The sequence below is a fragment of the Cheilinus undulatus genome, linkage group 1 (assembly GCF_018320785.1).
Source record: "Cheilinus undulatus linkage group 1, ASM1832078v1, whole genome shotgun sequence".
Taxonomy (NCBI): Eukaryota; Metazoa; Chordata; class Actinopteri; order Labriformes; family Labridae; genus Cheilinus; species Cheilinus undulatus.
In genome coordinates, this window is record NC_054865.1 from 3099127 (window position 1) to 3123541 (window position 24415).

The following is a 24415-nucleotide window of genomic DNA, read 5'->3' on the forward strand; positions in this document are numbered from 1 at the left end:
TTTGTAGTTACAGGCTCCTTTGTGGGGAGGGTAGGATTAAAAAAAACAAATTTTCGTGTGTATTTTTGTTACCTACATTACTTGTTGGAAGGAAAACCGTATCATTGTAATCTAAATGTGAGAAAGGTAGGTGGGCTACATTAGGTAAGCTAGAATTCATAAGTAAGAGAAAAAGGATTAAAAACAGGTGGTCTTACCACCAGAGAGTCTCATTTGAGGAGGTTTTGCTTCTTATTTAGGTATTGAGGTAACAGGTAACAGCTGGTCTTTGAGGGCTTGAAAGCTGAGTTCAGTTTCACTGGTCATACCCTGGCCTGATTACCGCCAGATTTGTTGAATCAAAAAACCACTTAAATAGAAACTGTCAGACAAAATGAAGTAGGCTACAAGATCTCAAAAAGAAACACATCATGCCACGAGCCAAAGAAATTCAAGAAAAAATGAAAAAACAAAGAGATTGGAATCTATCAAATCTATCAGTTTGGAAAAGGTTACAAAGCCATTTCCAAGGCTTTGGGACTCTGGCAAACCACAGTCAGAGCCATTATCCACAAATGGAGAAAACTGGGAACAGTGGTGAACCTTCCCAGGAGTGGTCGGCCAACCAAAATGACTCCAAAGGTGCAACAATGACTCATCCAGGAGGTCACAAAAGAACCCAGAACCACATCCAAAGACCTGTATGCCTTACTGGCCTCAGTTAAGGTCAGAGTTCATGACTCAACCATCAGAAAGACATTGGGCAAAAATGACACCCATGGGAGAGTTCCAAGGCCAAAACCACTGCCGACCATAAAGAGCACAAAGGTTCGTCTCACATTTGCCAAGAAACATCTTGATGATCCCCAAGATTTTTGAAGAAGTATTCGGTGGACTGACGAGACAAAAATTGAACTTTTTGGAAGGTTTGAGTCCTGTTACATCGGGCATAAAAATAACACAACATTTGATAAAAAGAACATCAAGCCAACAGTCAAACATGGTGGTGTCAGTGTGATGGTCTGGGGCTGCTTTGCTGCTTCAGGACCTGGACCACTTGCTGTGATTGATGGAACAATCAATTCTGCTGTCTACCAGAAAATCCTGAAGGCCAATGTCTGGCCATCCGTACATGCCCTCAAGCTCAAGCGCTCTTGGGTTATGCAGCAGGACAACGACCCGAAATACACCTGCAATCCACCTCTGAATGGCTCAAGAAAACTAAACTAAGGTTTTGGAGTGGCCCAGTCAGGGTCCGGACTTAAATCCAACTGAGATGCTGTGGTGTGAACTTAAACATAAGTTCATGCTGGAAAATCCTCCGATATGGCTGAGTTAAAGCAATTCTGTGAAGAAGAGTGGGTCAAAATTCCTCCACAGTGATGAGAAACACTCATCACCCATTATCGCAAACACTTGATTTCAGTTATTGCTGCCAAGGGTGGCACAACCAGTTTTTAGGTTCAGGGGGCCAATTACTTTTTCACACAGGGCCAGATAGGTTTGGAATTTTTTCCCCCTTAAAAAATTAGATAATCATTCAAACACTGCATTTTCTATTTACTTAGGTTGTCTTTGTGAAATACAAAAATTGGTTTGATGATCCGAAACATTTAAGTGTGATAAATATGTAAAAAACTCAGGAATCAGAAAGGGGGCAAATACTTTTTCACACCGCTGTTCTTTTCAGAAGCCTGACATTTCTGTGTAAAACATCTTTTTTTATTGATCTTATGTAATATGCTAATTTTTTGAGACACTGAATTTTGGGTTTTCTTATCTGTAAGTCATAATCATCAACATTTCAAGAAATAAAGGCTTGAAATATTTCACACTATGTGTAACAAGTCTATATAATATATGGGTTTCACTTTCAGAAAAGAGTGACAAAAAATATTGAACTTTTTCGTGATATTCTAATTTTTTTTAGATGCACCTGTATGTGTGTACGAGAGAAAAAGACAGTGTCAACGAAGTGTGTCACTGTTTGTAGCTACTGGAGACTTGAACCTCCATCTGTGAAACTTTTCAAAGAAATCTTTGTTGACATTTGTAACAGTCCACACAGACTTCACTCTTGCATTATGGTCATGGCCAACTATCTAATCATACAATCTTAGCACATTGATCATGAGCAGTGCTCGAGTGTTGTGGGAGCAGACATTCCACCACAACTGGCACAAAGAATACCAACCCAAAGTTTAAGTGTTTTATTGATCAGATTATGTCACAGCACCAGTCTGTAGGCAAGATTTTGATGCTTACTGATTCGGAATTCTCCGACTAAATGGAAATACAAACTCGACTAAACAAGCCGGGGACAGCACATGAACACAGTTGCCAAAGAAATTATGCAGAGGTATTTACCTAAGACATTTCCTGCTGGCACCTCCTCCAGCTCCTCCAGCTCTCGGCCCATCAGCAGGTAGATGCTTCCCACTGAACAGCAGGACAGATGGGGCACTTCTGGCACAGAGTCTGAAGCAGTGCAACCCTCTGGCAACTGGCAGGTAGAAGAGAAGGGTATATAATATGATAAACTGAAGTCCTTTGAATTTTCAAAAATGTGTGTTAAGAGTGCCATATTTCTGATTAAGAGGAAAATAATCAAAAATTTGGCAAAAGGATGAAATGCACCTTTATTTCTTAAGTATAAGGTAGTGTTGAGTATAAATCTGCAAAACACAAAAGACTGAGCAAAAAGTTTTGTTTAGAATGTGGTCTGGCCTTGTTTGATATTTCTGAGTTATTTTGTACTAAAACAAACCACAAGTCTCCACAGGGCTCAGTCAAAGGACAGTTGTTATTTATGGTCTATATCAATAGTATTGGTCATAACGTTCCCAGTGGGTGTTTTTATATAAATGAATGATGACAGAATACATTTTGTTCTGAGTGTGATGAGGCAGAAGTACTGAAGAATTAGGTCTCATTGTGGGCTGGACACACTGCGTGTGTAAAAAAAAGGTTATGAACGGTGTTGCAAATGCTTACTGGCAACATCAGAAAATACCCCTCATTAAAAAAAAATCCATTGTCTTTCTATGTGTCACAGGTAAAACCCGCATGCCATCACAACATCAAATATATGCTGCCATCTCGTTCATTTATAGCATAATTACTTGAATTGTAAGTTTTTTACGTGGGGAAAAACAGCCTTTTTGCCTGCCAATTCAAAACAAAATAAATTGCAAAAGAAGAGGCAAAGGGCACTTTGGATGTCAGGGGCAAAAGGGCATCATTCTTAGCCCCACTCCCCAGTTAGAGGTATAAAAAGTTTCTAAATAGTAGGGGTGTGACAAGACACTTTCCTCACGAGATATGATTTAGGCTCCCGTGAAAGAGACAAGATGAGAATTTATACTTTTTGTTTTCAAACAAAATACATACTTAAAAATTTTCTTTGGTTCAACTCAAAAACATGAAATTCAATGATGGCAAATTCATTTTCAAAAGTCTGAATGATTAATTCTCATTTTCTAAGTATTATCCCTCTTACATATAGCTTGTCTAGTCTAGCCTTGACTCAAGCGACACTCCTACTGAAAATACAGATAATGAGCCCTGCGCGGGACACTTTCTTTATCCAGCTCCAACTGGCTTTCTGACCATTTTCGCTGCTTCTGCAGCGCATGCCATCCACTCCTCCAACATCCTGCATGGATTCTGGCAATCCATGTTTACTATTCTGAACAACAGTGTGTCTAATTAAAGAAATGGCAATATTAATGTGTTCACTTTATAGTGCAGCTTTAACAAAACATCATATCGTTTGGCTGCAATGAAACAGACACATAATAACCATGTTTACAAACATTACTGCCAAGTACAACCGACAAATAACAGCAAATAATCTAACATCAATGAGTGACATCTTCTGTATTATCTTGTGTGATAAAATCATGGAGAGGAGCCTGAAGGGTAGATACCTTAATCAGGGATAGCGGAGCGGGTGTATCATCACACCCATACATGTTATGCTTCTTTGTGGGCGTCTCAGTAATGTACAGTGCCGTGAAAAAACTATTTGCCCCTTTTTGATTCCTGATGCTTTTGCATATTTATCACACTTAAATGTTTCAGATCATCAAACCAATTTTTATATTTCACAAAGACAACCCAAGTAAATATAAAAATGCAGTGTCTGAATGAATATTGAATTTTTTAAGGGGGGGAAAATATAAACCTATCTGGCCCTGGGTGAAAAAGTAACTGGCCCCCTTGCTAAATCACGAGTTAACTGTGATTAATCACAGTTCTTGGAAAGCTGAGTTCAGTTTCACTGGCCACACCCTGGCCTGATTACCACCAGATTTGCTGAATGAAGAAATCCCTCAAATAGAAGCTGTCAGACAAAGTGAAGTAGGCTACAAGATCTCAGAAAGAAACGCATCATGCCATGAGCCAAAGAAATTCAAGAACAAATGAGAAACAAAGTGATTGAAATCTATCAGTATATATCAGTCTGGAAAAGGTTACAAAGACATTTCCAAAGCTTTGGGACTCCAGCGAACCACAGTCAGAGCCATTATCCACAAATGGAGAAAACTGGGAACAGTGGTGAACCTTCCCAGGAGTGGTCGGCCAACCAAAATGACTCCAAAGGTGCAACGACGACTCATCCAGGAGGTCACAAAAGAACCCAGAACCACATCCAAAGACCTGCAGGCCTCACTGGTCTCAGTTAAGTCAGAGTTCATGACTCAACCATCAGAATGACACTCGGCAACAGTGGCATCATGGGAGAGTTCCAAGGCCAAAACCACTGCTGACAAAAAAAGAACACAAAGGCTTGTCTCACATTTGCCAAGTAACATCCTAATGATTCCCAAGACTTTTGGAGAAATATTCTGTAGACTGACCAGAGAAAAGTTGAACTTTGGAAGGAGTGCAGCCCGTTACATCTGGAGTAAAAATAACACTGCATTTGATAAAAAAGAACATCATGCCATCAGTCAAACATGGTGGTGTCAGTGTGATGGTCTGGGGCTGCTTTGCTGTTTCAGGACCCGGACCACTTGCTGTGATTGATGGAACAATCAATTCTGCTGTCTACCAGAAAATCCTGAAGGCCAACGTCCGGCCATCAGTTCATCAGTTCTTGGGTTATGCAGCAGGACAATGACCCGAAACATACCAGCAAGTCCACCTCTGAATGGCTCAAATAAACAAAATTGAGGTTCTGGAATGGCCCAAAATTTTCAAAGTATCAAAGTATCTTTCAAAGTATCTTTCAAAATTCAGGCCTCTCTAAAGTAAAAATTAAACCTAAGATCAACCCGGTGAGTGACTTAAGCAAATAACACTGAAAAACGGAGAGTAGCAAGCAAGCAAGGCGGGGTACACCATGGACTGGGAGATGCTTTTTGTGTGATTCTTAAATCAAGCAACTTGAGTTTGTTACTAAATCTTACATGCTCATAAATGACATAGCACCGACTGGAACAAGTGATCCTGTTATTACCCACGCCGATGAAATCGGCAGGGGGTTATGTAAAGGGTTCCGTATCTTTGTTTGTTTGTATGTGTACAAGATAACTCAAGAACGGAAAGTCGGATCTTCACCAAACTTTCAAGGCATATTGTGATAGTGACAGGGAAGAATCGATTAGATTTTGGTGATGATCCGCACATCCATTCGGTTTTTCTCGCACTTCGAATTTTGAACACCATAGTAATCAATGGGAGCGTGAGTTCCTCGGTGGCGCTGCTTAGGCGTGGGTCTGCTGCCTCAGACGGCCATTCTAGTTAGTTATCGCTTTAGGGGAATACAATTGTCTGAGGATATTTTGTAGGCTATGATGCCAAAAGTTATTGTGCCGTGATCATGGGAATTGTATGAATATTGTATTGAACAATATATTCTTCTTACTGTAACTACTTGTAAATATTTAGCAGCAGCGGATTCATTTTCCTCAGTCTGCCGGTAATGGGCAAGTTGAACAGGTGTGCACAGAGGGGAATGTCAGTGATAATTCAGACAGGTAAGGGAGGATAAGCTGTGCTCCATTTCTTTACTAACTGCCATACAAATGATTTTGAATCGCCAAGAACAAGAGCAAAGCACTTTCTGCTACTGCTGGACTACTTCATAGATCAGCTATGAATGGAGTAATCCATCCTGTCAGTCTTACGAGACATTTTTCAGGAGAGATCTTGTGACATTTTAGTCTTGCAAGATCTTGTGGACCAGGATCTTGTCACACCCTACTTAGTAGCATAAATTAGGTGCTTCTTTATAATTTTCAGTTTCAATATATAAATTTCAACAGTATCAAAATATGCAAAAGTTAACATGGTAAGAGGATTAGATTTATGGTTTGTTTATGCAAAATAATCTTCAGTTAAAACCTCGTTTTGAAACAGTTTTGCAAAGCTGCACACAAGTTGCTTACCATGCTTAGGCCCTGGGCAGGGTCATACTTTGGCCCCAGGATGAACATTTTCTGCCCCTTCTTGACCGTTCCACTGTAGATTCGTGCAAATGCTATGAAGGTCTCTTTCTGTTCATCTACCTCCTCATGCAAAGTCGTTTTACCTGACAGAGGAAAATTCAGATACATGCAAATTTTTTCTTTTATTTACAAACTGGTTTGTATTTAACAACAGATAAAAGTTCATGTGTGCTCACTTTTTCTCTAATGACTGAATATCAGAAATCAATATTGTTCAAATTTTCACAAATTACATAAAAATCCTCTTGTGACAGAATTTGGTGTGTTTTTTAGAGAAAGTAAACAGATGGAAAAATTGGGAAGCAAGCTTACTTGTACTGAGTCCAGAAGAGTTTCCTTCCAGTGGTAGAGCCTCTGATCTGATAGGTTCTTTGCAGCTCTCTGCTGGTTTACCATCAGTTATCATCCTATCAGCATGTCTCTGTCTGGCTAGCTCCCTGCGCTGTGCAATTTCCTCCTGTGTCAATGGCCTAAACACAAAGACAGATATATGCTGTCAGCAAGAGGTGGATAAAGTACATGGCTATTGTGCTCAGGTAAAAGTACAGTTATTCTGCTTAAAATGAACTTAAATGCAAGTAAAAGTACTGGTCTATACATTTACTCAAAAGTAAAAGCATTCCATTTAAAGCTAACTTTAAGAACTGAGTAGCTACCGAAGAGTTATACAGTAAAATACCATATTTGTTTGCAGTAACAAGAAAAAAGATATTCCAAACAGGTATTCCAGGGAAATACACACCACTGTAAGACAGTAAAACACACTGTTAAACTGACAGTGTTAATTAAACTCCTATAGAGTTAAATTAACTTTTTGGCTGACCGCTGTGGTCAGCCCTACACATGGGGGTGTATGTGAGTGAGTGAGTGAGTGAGTGAGTGAGTGAGTGAGTCAGACAGAGAGACAGAGAGAGACAGAGAGAGAGAGACAGAGACAGAGACAGAGAGACAGAGACAGAGACAGAGAGAGACAGAGACAGAGACAGAGAGAGACAGACAGAGAGAGAGACAGACAGACAGAGAGAAAGACAGACAGACAGAGAGAGAGACAGACAGACAGACATCGTTACGGGTGAGGTTTGCTGGTGTATCCAAAGGCTGCTGTCAGTGTCCTTCCCCTCCAACACCCTTTCTATAGGACCTTTTCCAGATGAATGTGGAATATATAAATGCAGTGGATAGATGAAACTGTCTATCTGGCATTTTTAGGTTAGCTGCTTACTGCTAAAAGGATTTTATATTTTAAACCTTTGGGATCCTTGAATTCTCAACACAAGGGAAAGCACAGTACACACCCCAAAAACCAATCACTTTGCCAAAACACACAATTCAGTCAGGCATTTCAACAGGCATCCCAGGTAGTTGCAGTCAGCCATACGCTAGGTTTTAAGCATGTCTCGTTAAAAATGTCTAATAGGTCCACACTACATATTGTTAAACTATGCTTATGACAGCATTAAATATTGTACAGTATATCAAAGGATGAGGCGCTCCATAAGGATGAGGATGGCCCATTCTAGATGATGCTGTGATCCTGTTCGCTTGAGGCCTGGTGTGACCCAACATGGTGGCACTTTGCTGCTGAATTACACACAAATACAAGCAAGCTATAACCTTGCAAAGCAGATGGATATGCCCGTTTCTTTGTTTTTCCCTGGTGAATCCATCTTGCAAAGCTCCCATCTGAACCGTTTGGGTCCGGTTAGAAAGTGACAGGACCAATCAGCAACGAGGGGCAGTACTTTCAGGCGCAGCAGAGTCATGACGTAAACAAGCACCAGCAAGAGCTGGTGCAGTTATGGAGGAAGAGATTAGCGTGTATGATGCTAAAGCGCCAGTTTTATTAGAACTTGACAACATTTCTTCGTTAAAAGAAGAGCAAAGAACAGCAGTGAGTTGTTTTCTTTTCAAAAACAACAAAAGTCGAGTACTTACATGTCTACAGTCGCCATGTTTAGCGTTATTCTTCACGGACTTCGGAAAGACTGGCCAGGGGCCTTCACCTGAGGCTGGCATCATTCATGGTGAAAAGGTACAAATTATTGACTCTTACAAGTATCTTGGAAGTGCGTTTGACTCTGAACTAAAGTTTGTTCAGAACACAGAGTCAATAGTTAAACATGGTCAGCAAAGGATTCACTTGTTGCGGAAGCTGAACTCTTTTAGTGTTTCCGAGGGCATCTTATCTTGTTTTTATCATTCTTTTACTGAAAGTCTTTTAACATTTTCTTTTGTGTGCTGGTTTAATGGATTGTCTGTAAAGGACAGGAACAACTGAAACAAGATAGTTAAAGTCTGCTCCAATAATCATTGGTGTCCAGCTAAAGGATCTAAGCTCCCTCTGGAAGAAAAGTGTGGTCCAGAAAGCCAGAGGAATAAGAGATCAGCCACATTCTCTCCTCTGACTTTTCTCTTATGCCCTCTGGGCGGTGCTACCATGCACCCCCCAAGGAAAGCCAACAGATACTCGAACTAATTTATCCCTTCAGCTATCAGGCTGCTAAATGCTGAGAGGTGAACTGAAACAGATGGGTGTGTCTTACATCTTAATGCTTCCTTGACATTGTATTTACTGTACTTATTGTATTTATTGCTGATCCTGCAGATCTGTTGGCACTGACATGAGAATGTAGTTGTTTATATGTTGTGGTGAGTTTTGGATTTGTTTGTTTTTGTTCCCTGATTGTTTAGATTTTTTCAATATGGCAGGGTAAACTGTAAACTGAATTGCTCTTCGGGGATTAATAAAGTTGTCTGAATCTGAATATTCCTCAGGAGCTGTGCACGCGCAGCTTGATAGCTGCTACGTCACTTGTTTTGTTGCTCTGATTGGCCCACAGAGATGTGACAGACAGAATGTTCCCCCAATCACACTCTGAGTTTTTTTCAAAGCCTCTGCCTTTTTCAAACGTTTCCTATTGAAGCTTACCCAGATGGATGTGTGAAACAAATCCATCTGGCGTGTCAGGTTAAGCAAGCTAAGGACTTCATATTTTCATATAATACTCATCTGCAAGCAAACTGGACAAATTGGAACACTACATCAATGACTGTCACTGTCTGCACTGTATGATGGGGAAAAACAAAAGAGAGACACAAAGAACTATGGTAACTAACTTCTATCCTTCTACGACTCTCTCCATCACTCCCTGCAATTTTCATAGAACCCCTCGCAGTTACCATACTTCAAAACTCTAATATCAAAGGTATACATACATTATCAACTGAGAACAAGGTCATTTTTTATGTAGCTGATGTGTTACTCTTCTTCAGGTCCCCCACATATCTTTACAGGAATGTCCCTCTGTTATCAAATCATATTCTGAATTTTCCAACTACTCAGTTAACTGGTCAAAATCTGTTGTATTACCACTCTGCATGAACTCTGGGGACCACCTGTACACATCCACACAGGTCATATCAGATATCTAGGAATAAATATTTCCACCAAGCTGTTAGAGCTCTGTGACTTAAATTTCACACTGTTGCTCAAAAACAGTACAGGAGCTGAGGACTTAAGTCGCTGGACAAACCTACCCTCATCAATGGTCAAAAAGTCAGTCTTACCAAGAGTTTTTAGCAAAGATGCTAAAAACAACACGGGATCAAGCCATAACGTCAAGCTACACCGGCACAGTCCAGCAGACCTGGATTTGTTCCCAAAACAACATCTAAGCTGACTAATGTGATCGCTGATGGGTTGCTAGTGTCTAGTGTTTTGTAAATTCTTTCCCCTGCCTGTTTGAGTTTCCATCCTTGCGTTGTGTTCTTTGTTTTCCCTTTGGTTGTTCGTTTGTTGCCTTTATATCCTACTGCGTTTTCTGTGCTTCCTTAGTTGTGTTTCTAATATATTGATTTGTTGTTTCAGTCCTTGTGTGCCTCTTGTGAAGTGTTCCATGTTTCTTGTTTTATTTTGTAGTTGCCTTCCCTTGTGTGTGATTCAAGCTTTTCTTCCTGCTTCAGTTTCCCTCCACTGTGATTACCCTCACTAGTTTCACCTGAGTCTTGTTATGCACACCTGTCTCTCCTTGTGTAATCACTCTGTGTATTTAGGTTCTGTGTTTCTCCCTGTCCTTTGTCAGTTCATCAGATGTCTTCCTAATGTAACTCCCTGTGCTTCTCCAGTGTTTTTTTTGCCTTCAGTGGATTTTGCTTTTCATGGACTTTGATTTAAGTACATTTTGTTTTATGGCTTTTTCCCTTGTGGATCCTCAGTTGCTTTTTCACTGTGTTTGACTTCAGTTTGTTTTATTTAATCCTTTTTGAATTTCTGTATTTGGATCCTCCTTTTGAGTTTTTTGCTAACCATGACACCACCGTTATATTATCTCATGTTATTAATGATTTCACCACTCGATATCAGTGTTATTATTTTATACTGGCTTTAGGTTTGGGCTGTAGGCTTCACAATACTCACATAGGCAAAATGCCCTGTCATATTTTTCACCCACACTGGATGCTGTTTGATGATTAATGGCAGTTAGCAAACGTTATTTTTAGCTGGTAGCATCTGAAGCAAACACGAGGTTAAAAATGCTTTTCAGTGAATGGTTAAAGCAAGAAAATACGTCATATCTACGACAATATTTTGGTTAGTTTGGGCGTAAATCTCTTCTAGTTAAGATTAACCTTATGTCTCTGTGGTGCAACTGAACAATGACACAACTTAAGTTAGAACTTAAGGGTAAGTTAGAACTAGAACTGCTCTAGAGGTGTGGCTCTGTATTCCTGTAGTGCTCTGGGTTGGTCATTGTCTTTTTTCCAAAGACATTTAACAGTTTGAACAGCACGTTCAGCTTCTCCGTCTGCTTTTGGGTAACGAAGACTGCTTGTGATATGTGTAAAGCAGCTCTCTTGAGCAAATGACCTGAATATCTCTGACGAAAACTGTGGACCATAGTCAAATACTACAGTCTCTGGATAACCGTTGCAAGCAAAAGCTTCCTTTGCAGCCCGTACAGTTGTCTCAGCTGAAGTGACTCTGAGCTCTGCTACCTCAATGTACAGTATCTAGAAAAATAGTCCACAATAAGCAAGTATGTCTTCTTGGACCACTTGAATAAGTCCATCCCCACCTTTTGCCACAGTCAGTCTGGAAATGTGTCCGGATCAGTGGCTCTCTGTACTGTGTTCCATGTTTCTGGCATATTTCACATTTATCGATCGTCTCTCTGATGGAAGCTGAAATTCCTGGCCACCATACTGATTTTTTTTTTGCTCTGGCAAGGCACTTGTTGATCCCTTGATGACCTTCATGGAGTTTATTCATAATGTCTTCCCTGAGTCCTTGAGGTATAACAATCTTTTCCCCTTTCATGAGAAGGTCTCCCACAAGGTACGGATCCACCCTGGCCTGCCAGTATGGTGCAACATCAGCTCTCAGTCGGTGTTTCAGTAGTGTGCCACTGCCTTGCAATTTTAATCTGTTTGTTTTGCATTTTTTATCTCATCTAACTGTTTGTCTGTAATGGGAAGTGAAGACACTACAGCATCCACAAACACCTGGACATCTTTTTCCAGCTGAAGTCATCAGGGGACATTGTTTCAGTCAGTGGAGCTCTGACAGGGTGTCTGCTGTAATGAGATTCTTCACTGGGATATGTACAGTGTCATAGCTGTACCTCAGCAGCCTTCGATGAAATCTCAAAACTCTGGCTAGTAGATCATCCAAACCTCTGGTGCTCAGCAGTGGGGCCAGTGGCTTATGGTCCTTCAGCAGTGTAAAGTGCAGACCCTGCAGTCTTTCGCATGCCCATGTCACTGCTAATGCCTCTTCTTCAATTTGAAAAAGAGGCATTAGCCTCTTTAAGACACCATGAGTCATCTTTCTGTTTCTGTGTGAGAACTGCACTTATTCCGTATGCAGATGCATCTTCTGCTACTTTTGTTTCTGCTGAGGGAGAATACTGAGCTAGTGCCTTGAGTGAGCTTAGTCCATCTTTCAGTTGCTGAAAAGCTGACTGTTGAGGTTCTCCCAGACCCACTCATTGTCTTATCTCAGCAGGTCCTTCAATGGCTTGGTGATAGCAGCTACCTAACTTGCTCAGATAGTTCGCCATGCCCATTATGCGCCTTACGTCCTCCACACGTCAGCTCGGGAATCTGTTGGATAGCCTTTTGCAGAAACTTTGTGACCAACAAAGATCATGCTGTCTTTGACAAATTCACATTTTTTGAGAGTGAGCCCTTCGCCCTGCATCTTCTAAAGCACCCATTGCAGCCTGTGGTCATGCTCCTGTCTGTTTCTTCCATACACCAACACATAACACACATTGACATATCACGCCCTCAAAGGTCTCAAACATCTGAAACATCCTCCTTTGAAAGTGTTACAGAGCGGATGCAATGCCAAAGGGCAGGCGGTTGAAGAAATATCTCCCAAAGGGGCGATGAAGGTTGTGAAAGGGCATGACTCTGGTGTCAATGGAATCTGCCAGAATTGCAATCTGCCATCTAGTTTGGTGAACATTTTTGCCTCTGACATCATGGCAAGTGTTTGGCCAACTGCTGGTAGAATGTGACATTGTCTCTTCACTGCTGCATTCAGTGGTGTGGGATCCACACAAATCCCGAGTTTGTCTTTTACTGGTTTAAGAACAACTATTCCTGAACACCATGGTGTTGGTTCTGTCACTTTTGATATGACTCCCATGTTTTCCATTCTGTCAAGTTCCTCACAAACTTTGTCTCTCATGGGTAGAGGCACACGTCATGTGAGAGGGTGTAGGGTGTGGCTCCTGGTTCCAACTCAATGTGGTATGGCTCTTTTAGCTTGCCTAGACCCTAGAAAATAGACACAGCTGGATATGCTGCTCTGAAGTTAGCCTCAGTCTTAGCCACTGCCACCTCATCAACTCTTTGTACTTGTCCCATAGCCTCTATTGCAGGTAGACCTAACAGTGGCTGCATACAACATACACTGATTGACTTGTAGAGTGCCCTTTTGCTGTCATTTTGCCCTGAAAGCAGTCATTTACTCTAAGCTGATTGCACCCAGGTCCAAAGAGTCTTTTAGGTGGCTGCCACGGCTTACCATCTCACTCCAGCTTCTATGTGCTTTGTGGTATGGATGTGTGCCCCTGTGTCGACCTTAAAGTTAATGGATTCCTCATTAAGATGAGCTTTTTCCATCCAAGGTTGTTCCATCCTGGTTGTTTTTGAATTGACTTCTCCTAAGACTGCATAGTCCTCAACTTTGTTATCTGGCGGGCTTTGACTGACTGTGTGTATAGCTTGCCCAGTGCGACAAGCATAATGTCCTTTTTTATGACACTTTTGACATTTGATGTCTTTAGCTGGACAGTCTTTCCATGCATGTACAGTTGAAACCAGAAGTTTACATACACTATATAAAAAGGCACATAAACTTTTTTTTCTCACCGTCTAACATTAAATCAGATTAAACTTTTCCTGTTTTTGGTCAATTAGGATTACCAAAATTATTTCTATTTGCTAAATGCCAGAATAATGAGAAAAGGATTTTTTTTAGACAATTTCTATTACTTTCTTCAAAGTCAGAAGTTTACATACACTAAGATTACTATGCCTTTAAACAATTTGGGAAAGCCCAGATGATGATGCCATTTCTTTGGAAGCCTCTGATAGGTTTACTGACAACATTTGAGTTAATCAGAGGCACACCTGTGGATTTATTTTAAGGCACACCAGAAACACACTGCTTCTTTGTGTAACATCATGGGAAAATCAAAAGAAATCAGCCAAGATATCAGGAAGAGAATTGTGGACTTGCACAAGTCTGGTTCATCCTTGGGTGCAATTTCCAGATGCCTGAAGGTGCCACGTTCATCTGTTCAAACAATTATACGCAAGTATAAACACCATGGGAATGTCCAGCCATCATACCGCTCAGGAAGGAGACGGGTTCTGTGTCCCAGAGGTGAACGTGCTTTGGTCCGAAAAGTGCATCTCAACCCAAGAACAAAAGCAAAAGACCTTGTGAAGATGCTGGCTGAAGCTGGTGAGAGTGTGTCATTATTAACAGTCAAACGAGTCCTGTACCGACATGGGCTGAAAGCTCACTCTCCCAGGAAGAAGCCATTACTCCAAAAGAAACATAAAAAAGCAAGGTTACAGTTTGCAAATGCACACAGGGACAAAGACCTTAATTTTTGGAGACATGTTCTGTAGTCTGACGAAACTAAAATTGAACTTTTTGGTCATAATGACCATCATTACATTTGGAGAAAAAAGGGGGAAGCTTGCAGGCCTGAGAACACCATCCCAACTGTGAAACATGAGGGTGGCAGCATCATGTTGTGGGGTTGTTTGGCTGCAGGAGGGACTGGTGCACTTCACAAAATAGATGGCATCATGAGGAAAGAACATTATGTGGAAATACTGAAGCAACATCTCAAGACATCAGCCAGGAAGTTAAAGCTTGGGTGCAAATGGGTTTTCCAAATGGACAATGACCCTAAGCATACTGCCAAACTGGTTACAAAGTGGCTTAAGGATAACAAAGTCAATGTTTTGGAGTGGCCATCACAAAGCCCTGATCTCAATCCCATTGAAAATTTATGGGCAGAGCTGAAAAGGCATGTACGAGCAAGGCGGCCTACAAACTTGGCTAGTTACACCAGTTCTGCCAGGAGGAATGGGCCAAAATTCCTGCAAACTATTGTGAGAAGCTTCTGGAAGCATATCCGAAACATTTGACCCAAGTCATACAGTTTAAAGGCAATGCTACCAAATACTAATGAAATGTATCAAAACTTCTGACTCTCAAGAATATAATAAAAAAATTGTCTAAAAAATGATCTCTCTCATTATTCTGGCATTTAGCAAATAGAAATAATGTTGGTAATCCTAATTGACCAAAAACAGGAAAAGTTTAATCTGATTTAATGTTAGACGGTGAGAAAAAAAAGTTTATGTGCCTTTTTATATAGTGTATGTAAACTTCTGGTTTCAACTTTACCTGCAGTCATACCTGCAAAGACTGTTCGCTGTTTCCCCAATAACAAACCCTGGATCACAAGTGACATAAAGGCAATCCTCAACTAGAAAAAGAAAGCTTTTAGAGATGGTGACAAAGAACATCTCAAAGAAGTGCAACATGAGTTGAAGAGGAGACTGAAGATGGCAAAGCTGGAATACAAAAGAAGATAGAGAGGAATTTTCAACACAGCAACATCCGTGATGTGTGGAGAGGAATCGGTACCATCTCTGGACATAACAATAAAAAGAAAAGGGAGCCAACAGTGGGTGATGTGGAAAGAGCTGATGAACTCAACCTGTTCTTCAACAGATTTGACACTGTGGACACACCTACTTCCACTGCTGCTCCTCATTCTTCTCCTCAACATATGGAAATCCCCACTATACCTCCTCCTGCTCCTTCTCCCTCTCCTACACATGTCTCCACAGCTGCAGCCACTTCCCTTCTAGCACCTGTACCCTTCTCTGTCACAGAGACAGGGGTGAGGTTGGAGCTTGGGAGACTTTGCTCTAGGAAGGCAGCTGGCCCAGATGGTGTGTGTCCAAGGCTGCTTAAAGACTGTGCTGCACAACTGTGTCAACCTCTCCACGGGATCTTCAACCTGAGTCTTCAGCTGGGGCGGGTGCCTGCTCTATGGAAAACATCCTGTATTGTACCGGTACCAAAAATCAAATGTCCAGCTGAACTAAATGACTACAGACCTATTGCCCTTACCTCACACATCATGAAAACTCTGGAGCGGCTGATTCTACGCCTACTGAGGCTTGAGGTCAAAGACAAACTCGATTCCCTGCAGTCTGCATACAAAGAACACATTGGAGTGGATGATGCAATTCTCTTCATGCTTCACCATGCCGTGTCTCATCTGGAGGAACCTGGAGTTTATGTGAGAATCATATTCTTTGATTTTTCAAACGCATTCAACTCCATCCAACCCACCATACTCAAAGACAAGCTCACGGAGATGGGAGTGGATCCTTCCTGTGTTTCTTGGATCACAGACTACCTGACAGGAAGGCCACAGTTTGTCAGGCTGGGGAACCGTATTTCTGGGACATTAATGAGCAGTACAGGGGCTCCACAAGGGACAGTCCTGGCTCCATTCCTGTTCACACTGTATACATCAGACTTCAAATACAGCACTGAGTCCTGCCACATCCAGAAATACTCTGATGACACTGATATCATGACATGTATCAGAAATGGACAAGAAGCCAAATACAGGGATCTGATAAGTGACTTCAGTGACTGGAGTCACAAAAACTGCCTCCTACTCAACACCTCAAAGACAAAGGAAATGATCATAGATTTCTGCAGATCCAAACCCCCTCTTCAGCCAGTGAACACTTGTGGCGTAAGTTGGACTGGTCTAAAAACGTAGACTTCATCTACAAAAAGGGGCAGAGCCGCCTCTATTGCCTCAGAAGACTCCAATCAATAGACATCTGCAGTAAGATGCTGCGGATGTTTTATCAGTCTGTGGTGGCAAGTGTTCTGTTTTATGCTGCAGTCTGCTGGAGAGGCAGTGTAAAACACAAGGATGCAAGGCGTCTGAACAAACTGGTTAAAAAAGCTGGCTCTGTGGTCGGAATCAAATGGAATTCATTGGAGGATGAGGTGGAGAGACGCGCACTGAGCAAGGTGGAGGCCATTCTGAGAAACATGGATCATCCACTTCATATCTCCCTCAGTGAGCAAAAAAACAACTGTGGTGGGCGGCTCCTATCCCTGTGCTGCAGGACAGAAAGATTTAGAAAATCTTTCATACCATCAGCTATAAGACTTTATAATTCTACAGTAAACAGATGAGAATCCCAGACAATTGAATTTCCCTTCAGGGATAAAGTTCTTGTATTGTATTGTATTGTATTGTAATATATATATATAATTTTTTCTCTCTCTCGCTCTCTTTCCTCTTCGTATACATTTTTTTATTTACTATTTATTTACTATTTATTAATTTGTTTGTTCTCCTGTTGGCATGTAATGTGCATGGTGCACGGCAGTTGGCTGATTGGTTGTGCTCATTCCCTCCTGATCTCTCCTAATTTCTCCTGATGCCCCACCCCCACCCTTTCTCTCCCTTAACCCTTGAATGGTGGAGTGTGAAAGAGACAAACTGTCCCATATGAGCTGACTCCCTCCCATTGGGTCTAGGAGTGGCCCAACTGGCTGACAAATTGTCAACAGGTCTACCCATCAGCTGGCTCCCTCCGAAGGGTCTGGGGGCGACTGAGGTAGGGTACCTGAAATCATATATCCACAGTAATAATAAAGGGTCCTCTGGTGGTGGGGGGGTAGACAAAAATAAAACAAATACATGCACACACTTATATGTATGATGTATATATACGCACACACACCCGCACACCCACACACACACACCCACACACACACACACACACCCACAAAGACATACACCTTCAACACCTTCAGACTGTTAAAATGTTGAGTCCCTGCTTGTCTCTGCCTTGTCTCCATTGTCTGTATGTAATGCTTGTATGTTTTCTTTCACTAGTCATGTTCTGTCTTGCATCACTTAAAAAAAGGAAAAAAAAAACAAAAAAAAACAAAAAAACACTGTTTTTGTAATAATTTATCTCAAAAATGCAAGTAAATGGTAGCATTTAAATGTTAATAGATAATAATAATTATAGTAATAATACATTTTTTTTTGTAAAAAGTGCTTTCAAGGGGCTGTACATAAAGTATATATAATGAAAATAAAAACTTGATAATCAGCATAGTGAGTGTAAAATCTTGTCTCATCTCAAGAGATGAAGAGTCTTGTCACACCCCTATTAATCAGATAAATATTTGTGTGAAAAAGGGTTCAGGAGCAGTTCTGTCACAATAATGGCACTGAAATTAGTTTATTTGAGCCTTGAGGTGATTTTTGGCACATTTTTTTTCTCTGTCACCTCTTTATGAGTGCTTATTATGGACTGGCTCTGAGCCAGATGTGTGTACGAGCCCGAGGGAATTACTCCTGATATACTCTATACCATGCACGGTTCTAACTTTTGTGTTTTATTCGTTCACAATCTTTGATTACTTCTATATAAAATGTGCATTTTTTTTTTTTTTTGACAGAGGTTTTTATTAATTGATGTATGCATGCGCATGCAAGTGTCTATTTACATGTGAAAGGAAAAAAAAGGCCATTGGCTTGTTTACTGCTACTCAATTGTGAGTGCGGTATGTGACTTTGTTATGTTGCAGCTACAAAAAAAAAAAAAACCTTGCAGCACTTTAATTGAAAGTGAGTTGCTGTATGTAAACATTGTGGTAACAGGTTGGATCGTAAACACTTGTTCATGGGTTCAGGTGGCACCCGGTATTAAATGGGTTTAATTGCGGGTAACAGGTCAGATTTTGAGTCTGAACTCTACGGAAATGGGCAGACACAAGTTTAAAAGTTTCTGCCCCACACACAAACAAAAGCACACATACTTACCGTTGCCTGTTCTGAGGCAAAGCCTTGGTATCTACAGCAAACATCTTGGACACAAAGATGATGACTGGAGCATCATCCCCACTTGAGCACTCAAGAAATGCTATAAAACACAGGAAAAAAAAACTTGAGTTAGTACCAAGGATGCAGATCAACCTTCCCCCACACAAAAAACAAAAACTTGTCTGTATTCTTATATTTTTTTAATCCAATCATTTCACATTGCATTTAAACTGTGACCCCATTCAGGATTAGAGATAGATTAGCCAGTTTCCATGTCCGCCATTAGGCAAATCTATATTCCAAAGCTCCAGTCTAGAATGATAGTGCAGGCCTGAAGACGAACCTAACCAATCAGCATAATTTGAGGTGAATGGGACAGTGTTTAGTTGTACTGAAGGCTGATAGCAATGGCTGCTACAGGTGTAGCAACTAGTTCAAATGTAGCTTTTCTTAGTGGCAGTTTTATCAGAACTAGACCACATTACTTTATTCAAACAGGAGCAGCGAACAGCACTGAAAGCTGAGGAGATGTTTTTGTTCTGATTTCCAATTGTAGCCAAGGCCTCAGTAAGGTTTAAATCCACTGACAAGCTCAGCCGTTTATAAACCACTGCAGCTGTTGTCTGTTGAGCTCAGGTTACCACCCAATCTTGCACATGCGTACAACCTCATTAGGACCTGAGCACCAAGGTGTGACCCTCTAAAGATTGTTAGGATTATTCACTATTTTATTCTGTGCAAGTGTTCAAGTGTTGGCAGCCTTATGTAGTAATGAAGAGTGATAATAAATAAATAAATAAATATTATCAAGAAAACCTCAAAGAAGAACAGGGCACCACCACTTATTCGGTTTGGTTATTTAATAACCAATAAAATATAGTAATTATTAATCAATTAAAACTTTAATTAATTAACAAAACTATTAATTATGAATCAATCTTATATCTCAAGTAATGAGTCCTTGTGACAGTGACTCCACTTACTAACTTAATAATGATTTTTGGACAACGACTGACGTTCTGAAGATTTATTATTAAATCAAGGAAGCAAAAGCATAAATCATGTGGTTATTATGGATATAATGTGAGTGAATAAACAGGAGATAACTAAATGTGATAATAAAGAAATGATGCTAACCTAGTTTGATGGAGAGTGGATGAGGAGGTTCTGGAGTCCTGGGCTAGGATCAGCTCAGTTGGATTTTTTTTTTGTCAAGCTGATTTGTTTGGCCACAGCACCAAAGTGGATCTCACAGAACAGCAAGTCTGATGAGCTTGGCAAAATTGATCTTCCCCAAGATTCGAATGGACTCATGTCGTTCCAAAAAACAGTTCTTAATTTGTCCAATTAGTATCAAATTAATATCTCAGGACGGACGACAAAACTTTGATTCTAGGATCACCGTGAAGTGCGAGGAAAAGAAAAAAGCTGCTCAAAAAGTTAGCACAAAGGCTATTAAAGATTGAAGAATTTGTGCTGGATAAAAAATAAAGTTTCAAAGTCTCAGGATTTGGCTCAAACTTGAAGAAGGAAACGTGTTTCACAAAGAAGAAGTCTTACAAAAAGTTACTTAGATAACTTAGAAAGTACAGACGAACAAAAGACTTGAAGAAAAAGGCAAACTCTCCTCTACAAGAAGATAAATAAAACTCTGGAAATGACAGGAAAGATTCTAAGACAAAGCTAGAACAAAAAGACTAAACAGAACTGAAGTGAACACAGAAGAGAAGACAGAACTGAAGACAGAAATGAACTACTGTGAGTTTTAAATGTCCGTCTTAAACGAGAGGGAGGGGTCTTTTCTATAAGTCCCCTCCTAGGGATCAAACGTCATTTACTACAGAACTTCACCTCTTCCTACTCTTCACCAAATTAGTAATTCAATAAGATCATGTAGGAACTGGTTATAGAACTCCAGAATAATATAACATCAATAAAACTGCCACACAACAAACATGAGAAAACACAGCTAGTTGGTTATAAACAACTAAGTATAAACACAACAGGAATCCATTCTGTAAAAGTATGTTTGTGACCGATACTGGACCGCAAGGGGGCAGTGCGATTTCATTAAAGATGTCTGGGTTGGAGATCTCAGCTTTTGTAGACACTTAGATTAAAGTCCATCGATTAATTTCTGGATAAAATTGGGTCCTAAAGCGACAAGAAACACGTCATTGTGTTCCTTGCGAACAAACTCAAAAGAATATAAACATTTCCTGTTGAAAAACATAATGTTTACAGTAGTTATAGTACTTTAGTCCATACAAGTTTGAGTTTGACAGAAAAATATTTACGGCCCCCATCTGGCTTGTTGTTTAGAGGTAGGAAGTCTGTTAAGAGGATAGGTTTCTCTGATTTATGATACATACTTCAAGAAGGTTTAAAGTTTTTGCGGCTTTGGCAAGACAAAGACTTAGGCTAAAAGGGTTCGTAATTGGGTCAACCAATCGGAATATTTACGATTTTAAGGTGTTGATCTCTCTGGGGATCTGTCCTTCCTCAGAAGTGTCAGGTTCAGCGTCGTACTGTCTGTGAAACTCTTTAGACAGGAACATGGTTCCTAAACAACAATGGATGATTGACAGGCATGGGGGAAAGAGTCTTCCCCCCCTCGTAGAGTTCCTACAATGGAGCTGCAGGCTTTAAGACTAGTTTGTAGGCAGTAGCAGGTTTCAGGCCTTTGATTCCACTACACTTAACATATTGTTATCCTCATAGTATAATTACTTAAGTCATTTTTGGCTTAATTGTGATAACTGCCTAACTGTACTCTCCTAATGTTGCTGATTCAGTGTGCCTTAATTTTTGGAAAACCTTAAAATATAACTCGGGCAATTATGCTATGAGGCTAAAGATCCCAGTAAAGTCTTATAACTCAGCAAATGCATTAGTTGAATTAAACAATCATGGATAAACAGTGTTAATCCCTGTGGAATGTGAACTTAACCCAGAAATTAAATCACATATTATTCAAATAGATAATTTATCAGCTTACTTAGCTAACAAACATTAAAAAAATAGTTCCAACATGAATTAGGGAATAAAGGTAACATGAAATAAAGGGTGTGACACACATTTTCTTGTGGAAATTAGAACGGTGTTTACAGAAGCAAACATGGCGACAGCCGGTGAAGTTAGGGTGCACTCACACTAGGTCACCCGTATCGTGCCCTATTCTAACCGTGCCGAAGCCCATTTGACCCCCTCACCTGTTCCCCCTTTGGCCCGCACTCACACTGCTCAACATATCCAGGCCTGGGCACAGATACGTCACGCGCCAACATCATCACAATAAGCGTCCACCGTTGATGAATTTATACGTGTTGATGACTCAGTATATATAAGTGTATTATTTTAGGCTGTAAAGTAGCAACAGATTTATACCCTATCTGATCTGACACCAGAGTTATCTCAGCTGACCTGGGATCAGTAGCTATGTTAACTATACAGAGCACAGTGAGGACAGAGAGAGAGAAAACGCGGTTCATAGCGGAGAATTATTGCTAACCACATATAATCTAGAGCCTGATCAGAGTTCCAAGCACTTCTGATGAATGAAACCCGGACTTTTTTAACTCGTTTGAGCCCCTACAGCTGCTCTTCTGCGTGTCAATATACTATCTGAAACCCCATGGAATTCTTTTACACGCCGTGAACTGAGCCTTTTCTTTGTGTTTGGATGCCTTTCAGTGCTGCACCAAACAAGCTCTCATGTCACAGGACAGTCTGTGTCCAGAACAGGATTAAATGTTCTGATAAAAGATTTTTTTAAACGGTGACGAGAGCGATTTTAACATTCTGATGAGAGCTGGAGGTGAATGCCCCTCAGGATTAATAAACGATGTTCCGTCCAAACGTCAACGATCAAGATCCCAATTTCAATTCTTGGTGACATGAAATAGAATTAGAGGTAAGTTAATTCAGTGGATGATAGTTTGGCATTATAATTTTATAATAAAAGAGGTTAAATCAGCCGTGTGATTAACCCCAGCACACACTTGTCCGCGTAATTGGCACTCTCCTTTACGCACAGAGGATGAAGGGTGTTTGTTATCCTGTGAGCTGCTGTTTGTGACTCAATCAAGGGAAGAAGCTTTATTTCACAAACCAAAAATCCTCTCACAGTGGTTAAAGCCTGGCTTTGCTCGAAACTGGTCAGAAATGTGGACTGGACTGGGATCCATTAGAACGAGGTAGTAGTAAAGCTGTGTGAAGTTAAATTCTTCAGCTCTTATAAAGTCCTTGTAACTCGTTGAAATTTAATGAGACAAAATGTACAGTTCTATCTTTCTAGAAAAAATTCTGCTGTCTTTGGCATGCAGCTGCTGTGCTCTCTGTGCTCTGAAGCGGGTCCCTCTGTTGTTACTTCATGTTACGTCACATTCCTGCACTTGTGCCCCTTCTTTTGCAACCGTACCATACCTAGGCCCACCTCATCCTTCCGTGCCGGGGCCGCGAAGCATGCCGCACCAAAGCACAGAACGATTGCACTCACATTGGCCAAATGTGCCAGGCGTTAGGCTGAAACAGGCCCAGGCACGGTACAGATGGCCTAGTGTGAGTGCGCCCTTAGTGTTGTTTACAGGCTTATGTTAAAAACAATGTGTGGCGGCAGCTGGCAAATTTGTGAGTGGGCGATGTTGTAAAGTAGGTAAAGTAGAAAGAAATTTTATAATTTAAAGCTGTCTTTATGCAGAGCAATAGCTGCAACATCTATACAGATGAGTGTGTGGATGTGGTGTCGGAGCCACGAGTGGTGGGATCGGGACTTGACTGGTTTCACAAAGCGGGAGTTCTTCCAAAGTTTCAGAATGTCAAGGAATACCTTTTATCACATTTGTCAGCACCTTGCCTCGAGACTTTTGAGGCGAGACACATCATTCAGGAAACCCATTTCCCTGAGAAAGTGAGTAGGAAAGGGGCAGTACTGGTTAGCAACAGGGATGGGTTACTGCACCTTGCCTAACCTGTTTGGAATTGCCAAGTCCTCTGTTTGTGCTATTGTCCATGACTTTTACGGAGCTATGCATCATGTCCTCATGCCAGACCACATTAAACTACCTCAGGGAGACAATCTCCAGGAGGTGCTGCAAGGCTTCAGACAGAGGTGGAAGTTCCCCCAGTGCAGCTCTAGGAATTACAGGTAGAAGAGCACACAAGACGACGCAGAGGGGGATATTTTCTGATATTTTTTAAGCTGTAATGCTCAGAAACAATGCATCTTCAACCCGTCCCAAAGTTGTTGGCTGTTTGTATTAAGTTGCACTGCTGAGTCTCTCTGCTCTGCCCTTACTCACTGAATAAACTCCTGTGGTCAGTTTAATTCACCTGCCAGCAAATAAGCTGTGTGGTATCATCTTCTTTTATAATCTCCTTCAAGTGTTCATGTTAGCGTTAGCCTCTCTTACAGACAGACAGAAAGCAGAGGGGATAAAAGATGATGTCTGCTGGTCATTGAGTACCGACGTGCAAACTTTTTCCCTCTCACCTCCGTCAATACATGCTGCATGCTGTCTGCTTTATGCTAGTAAATGACACAGTGCAGGCTGGATCAAGTGATCC

General features: G+C 40.9%; 1 protein-coding gene across 1 annotated transcript in view; it reads right to left on the reverse strand.

The window, feature by feature from the left end:
* Positions 1 to 2284: 2284 nt before the first annotated feature.
* The window catches only part of LOC121511268 (elongation factor-like GTPase 1), a 63380-nt gene continuing 41249 nt past the window's right edge, over positions 2285 to 24415 (reverse strand). Inside the window, exons 12-15 of the mRNA XM_041789873.1 lie at positions 18851 to 18950; positions 6747 to 6904; positions 6375 to 6517; positions 2285 to 2482 (exon numbers count right to left, since the gene is read on the reverse strand). Of these exons, the coding sequence (XP_041645807.1) occupies positions 2285 to 2482; positions 6375 to 6517; positions 6747 to 6904; positions 18851 to 18950 (599 nt within the window). The remainder of the gene's footprint in view (positions 2483 to 6374; positions 6518 to 6746; positions 6905 to 18850; positions 18951 to 24415) is intronic.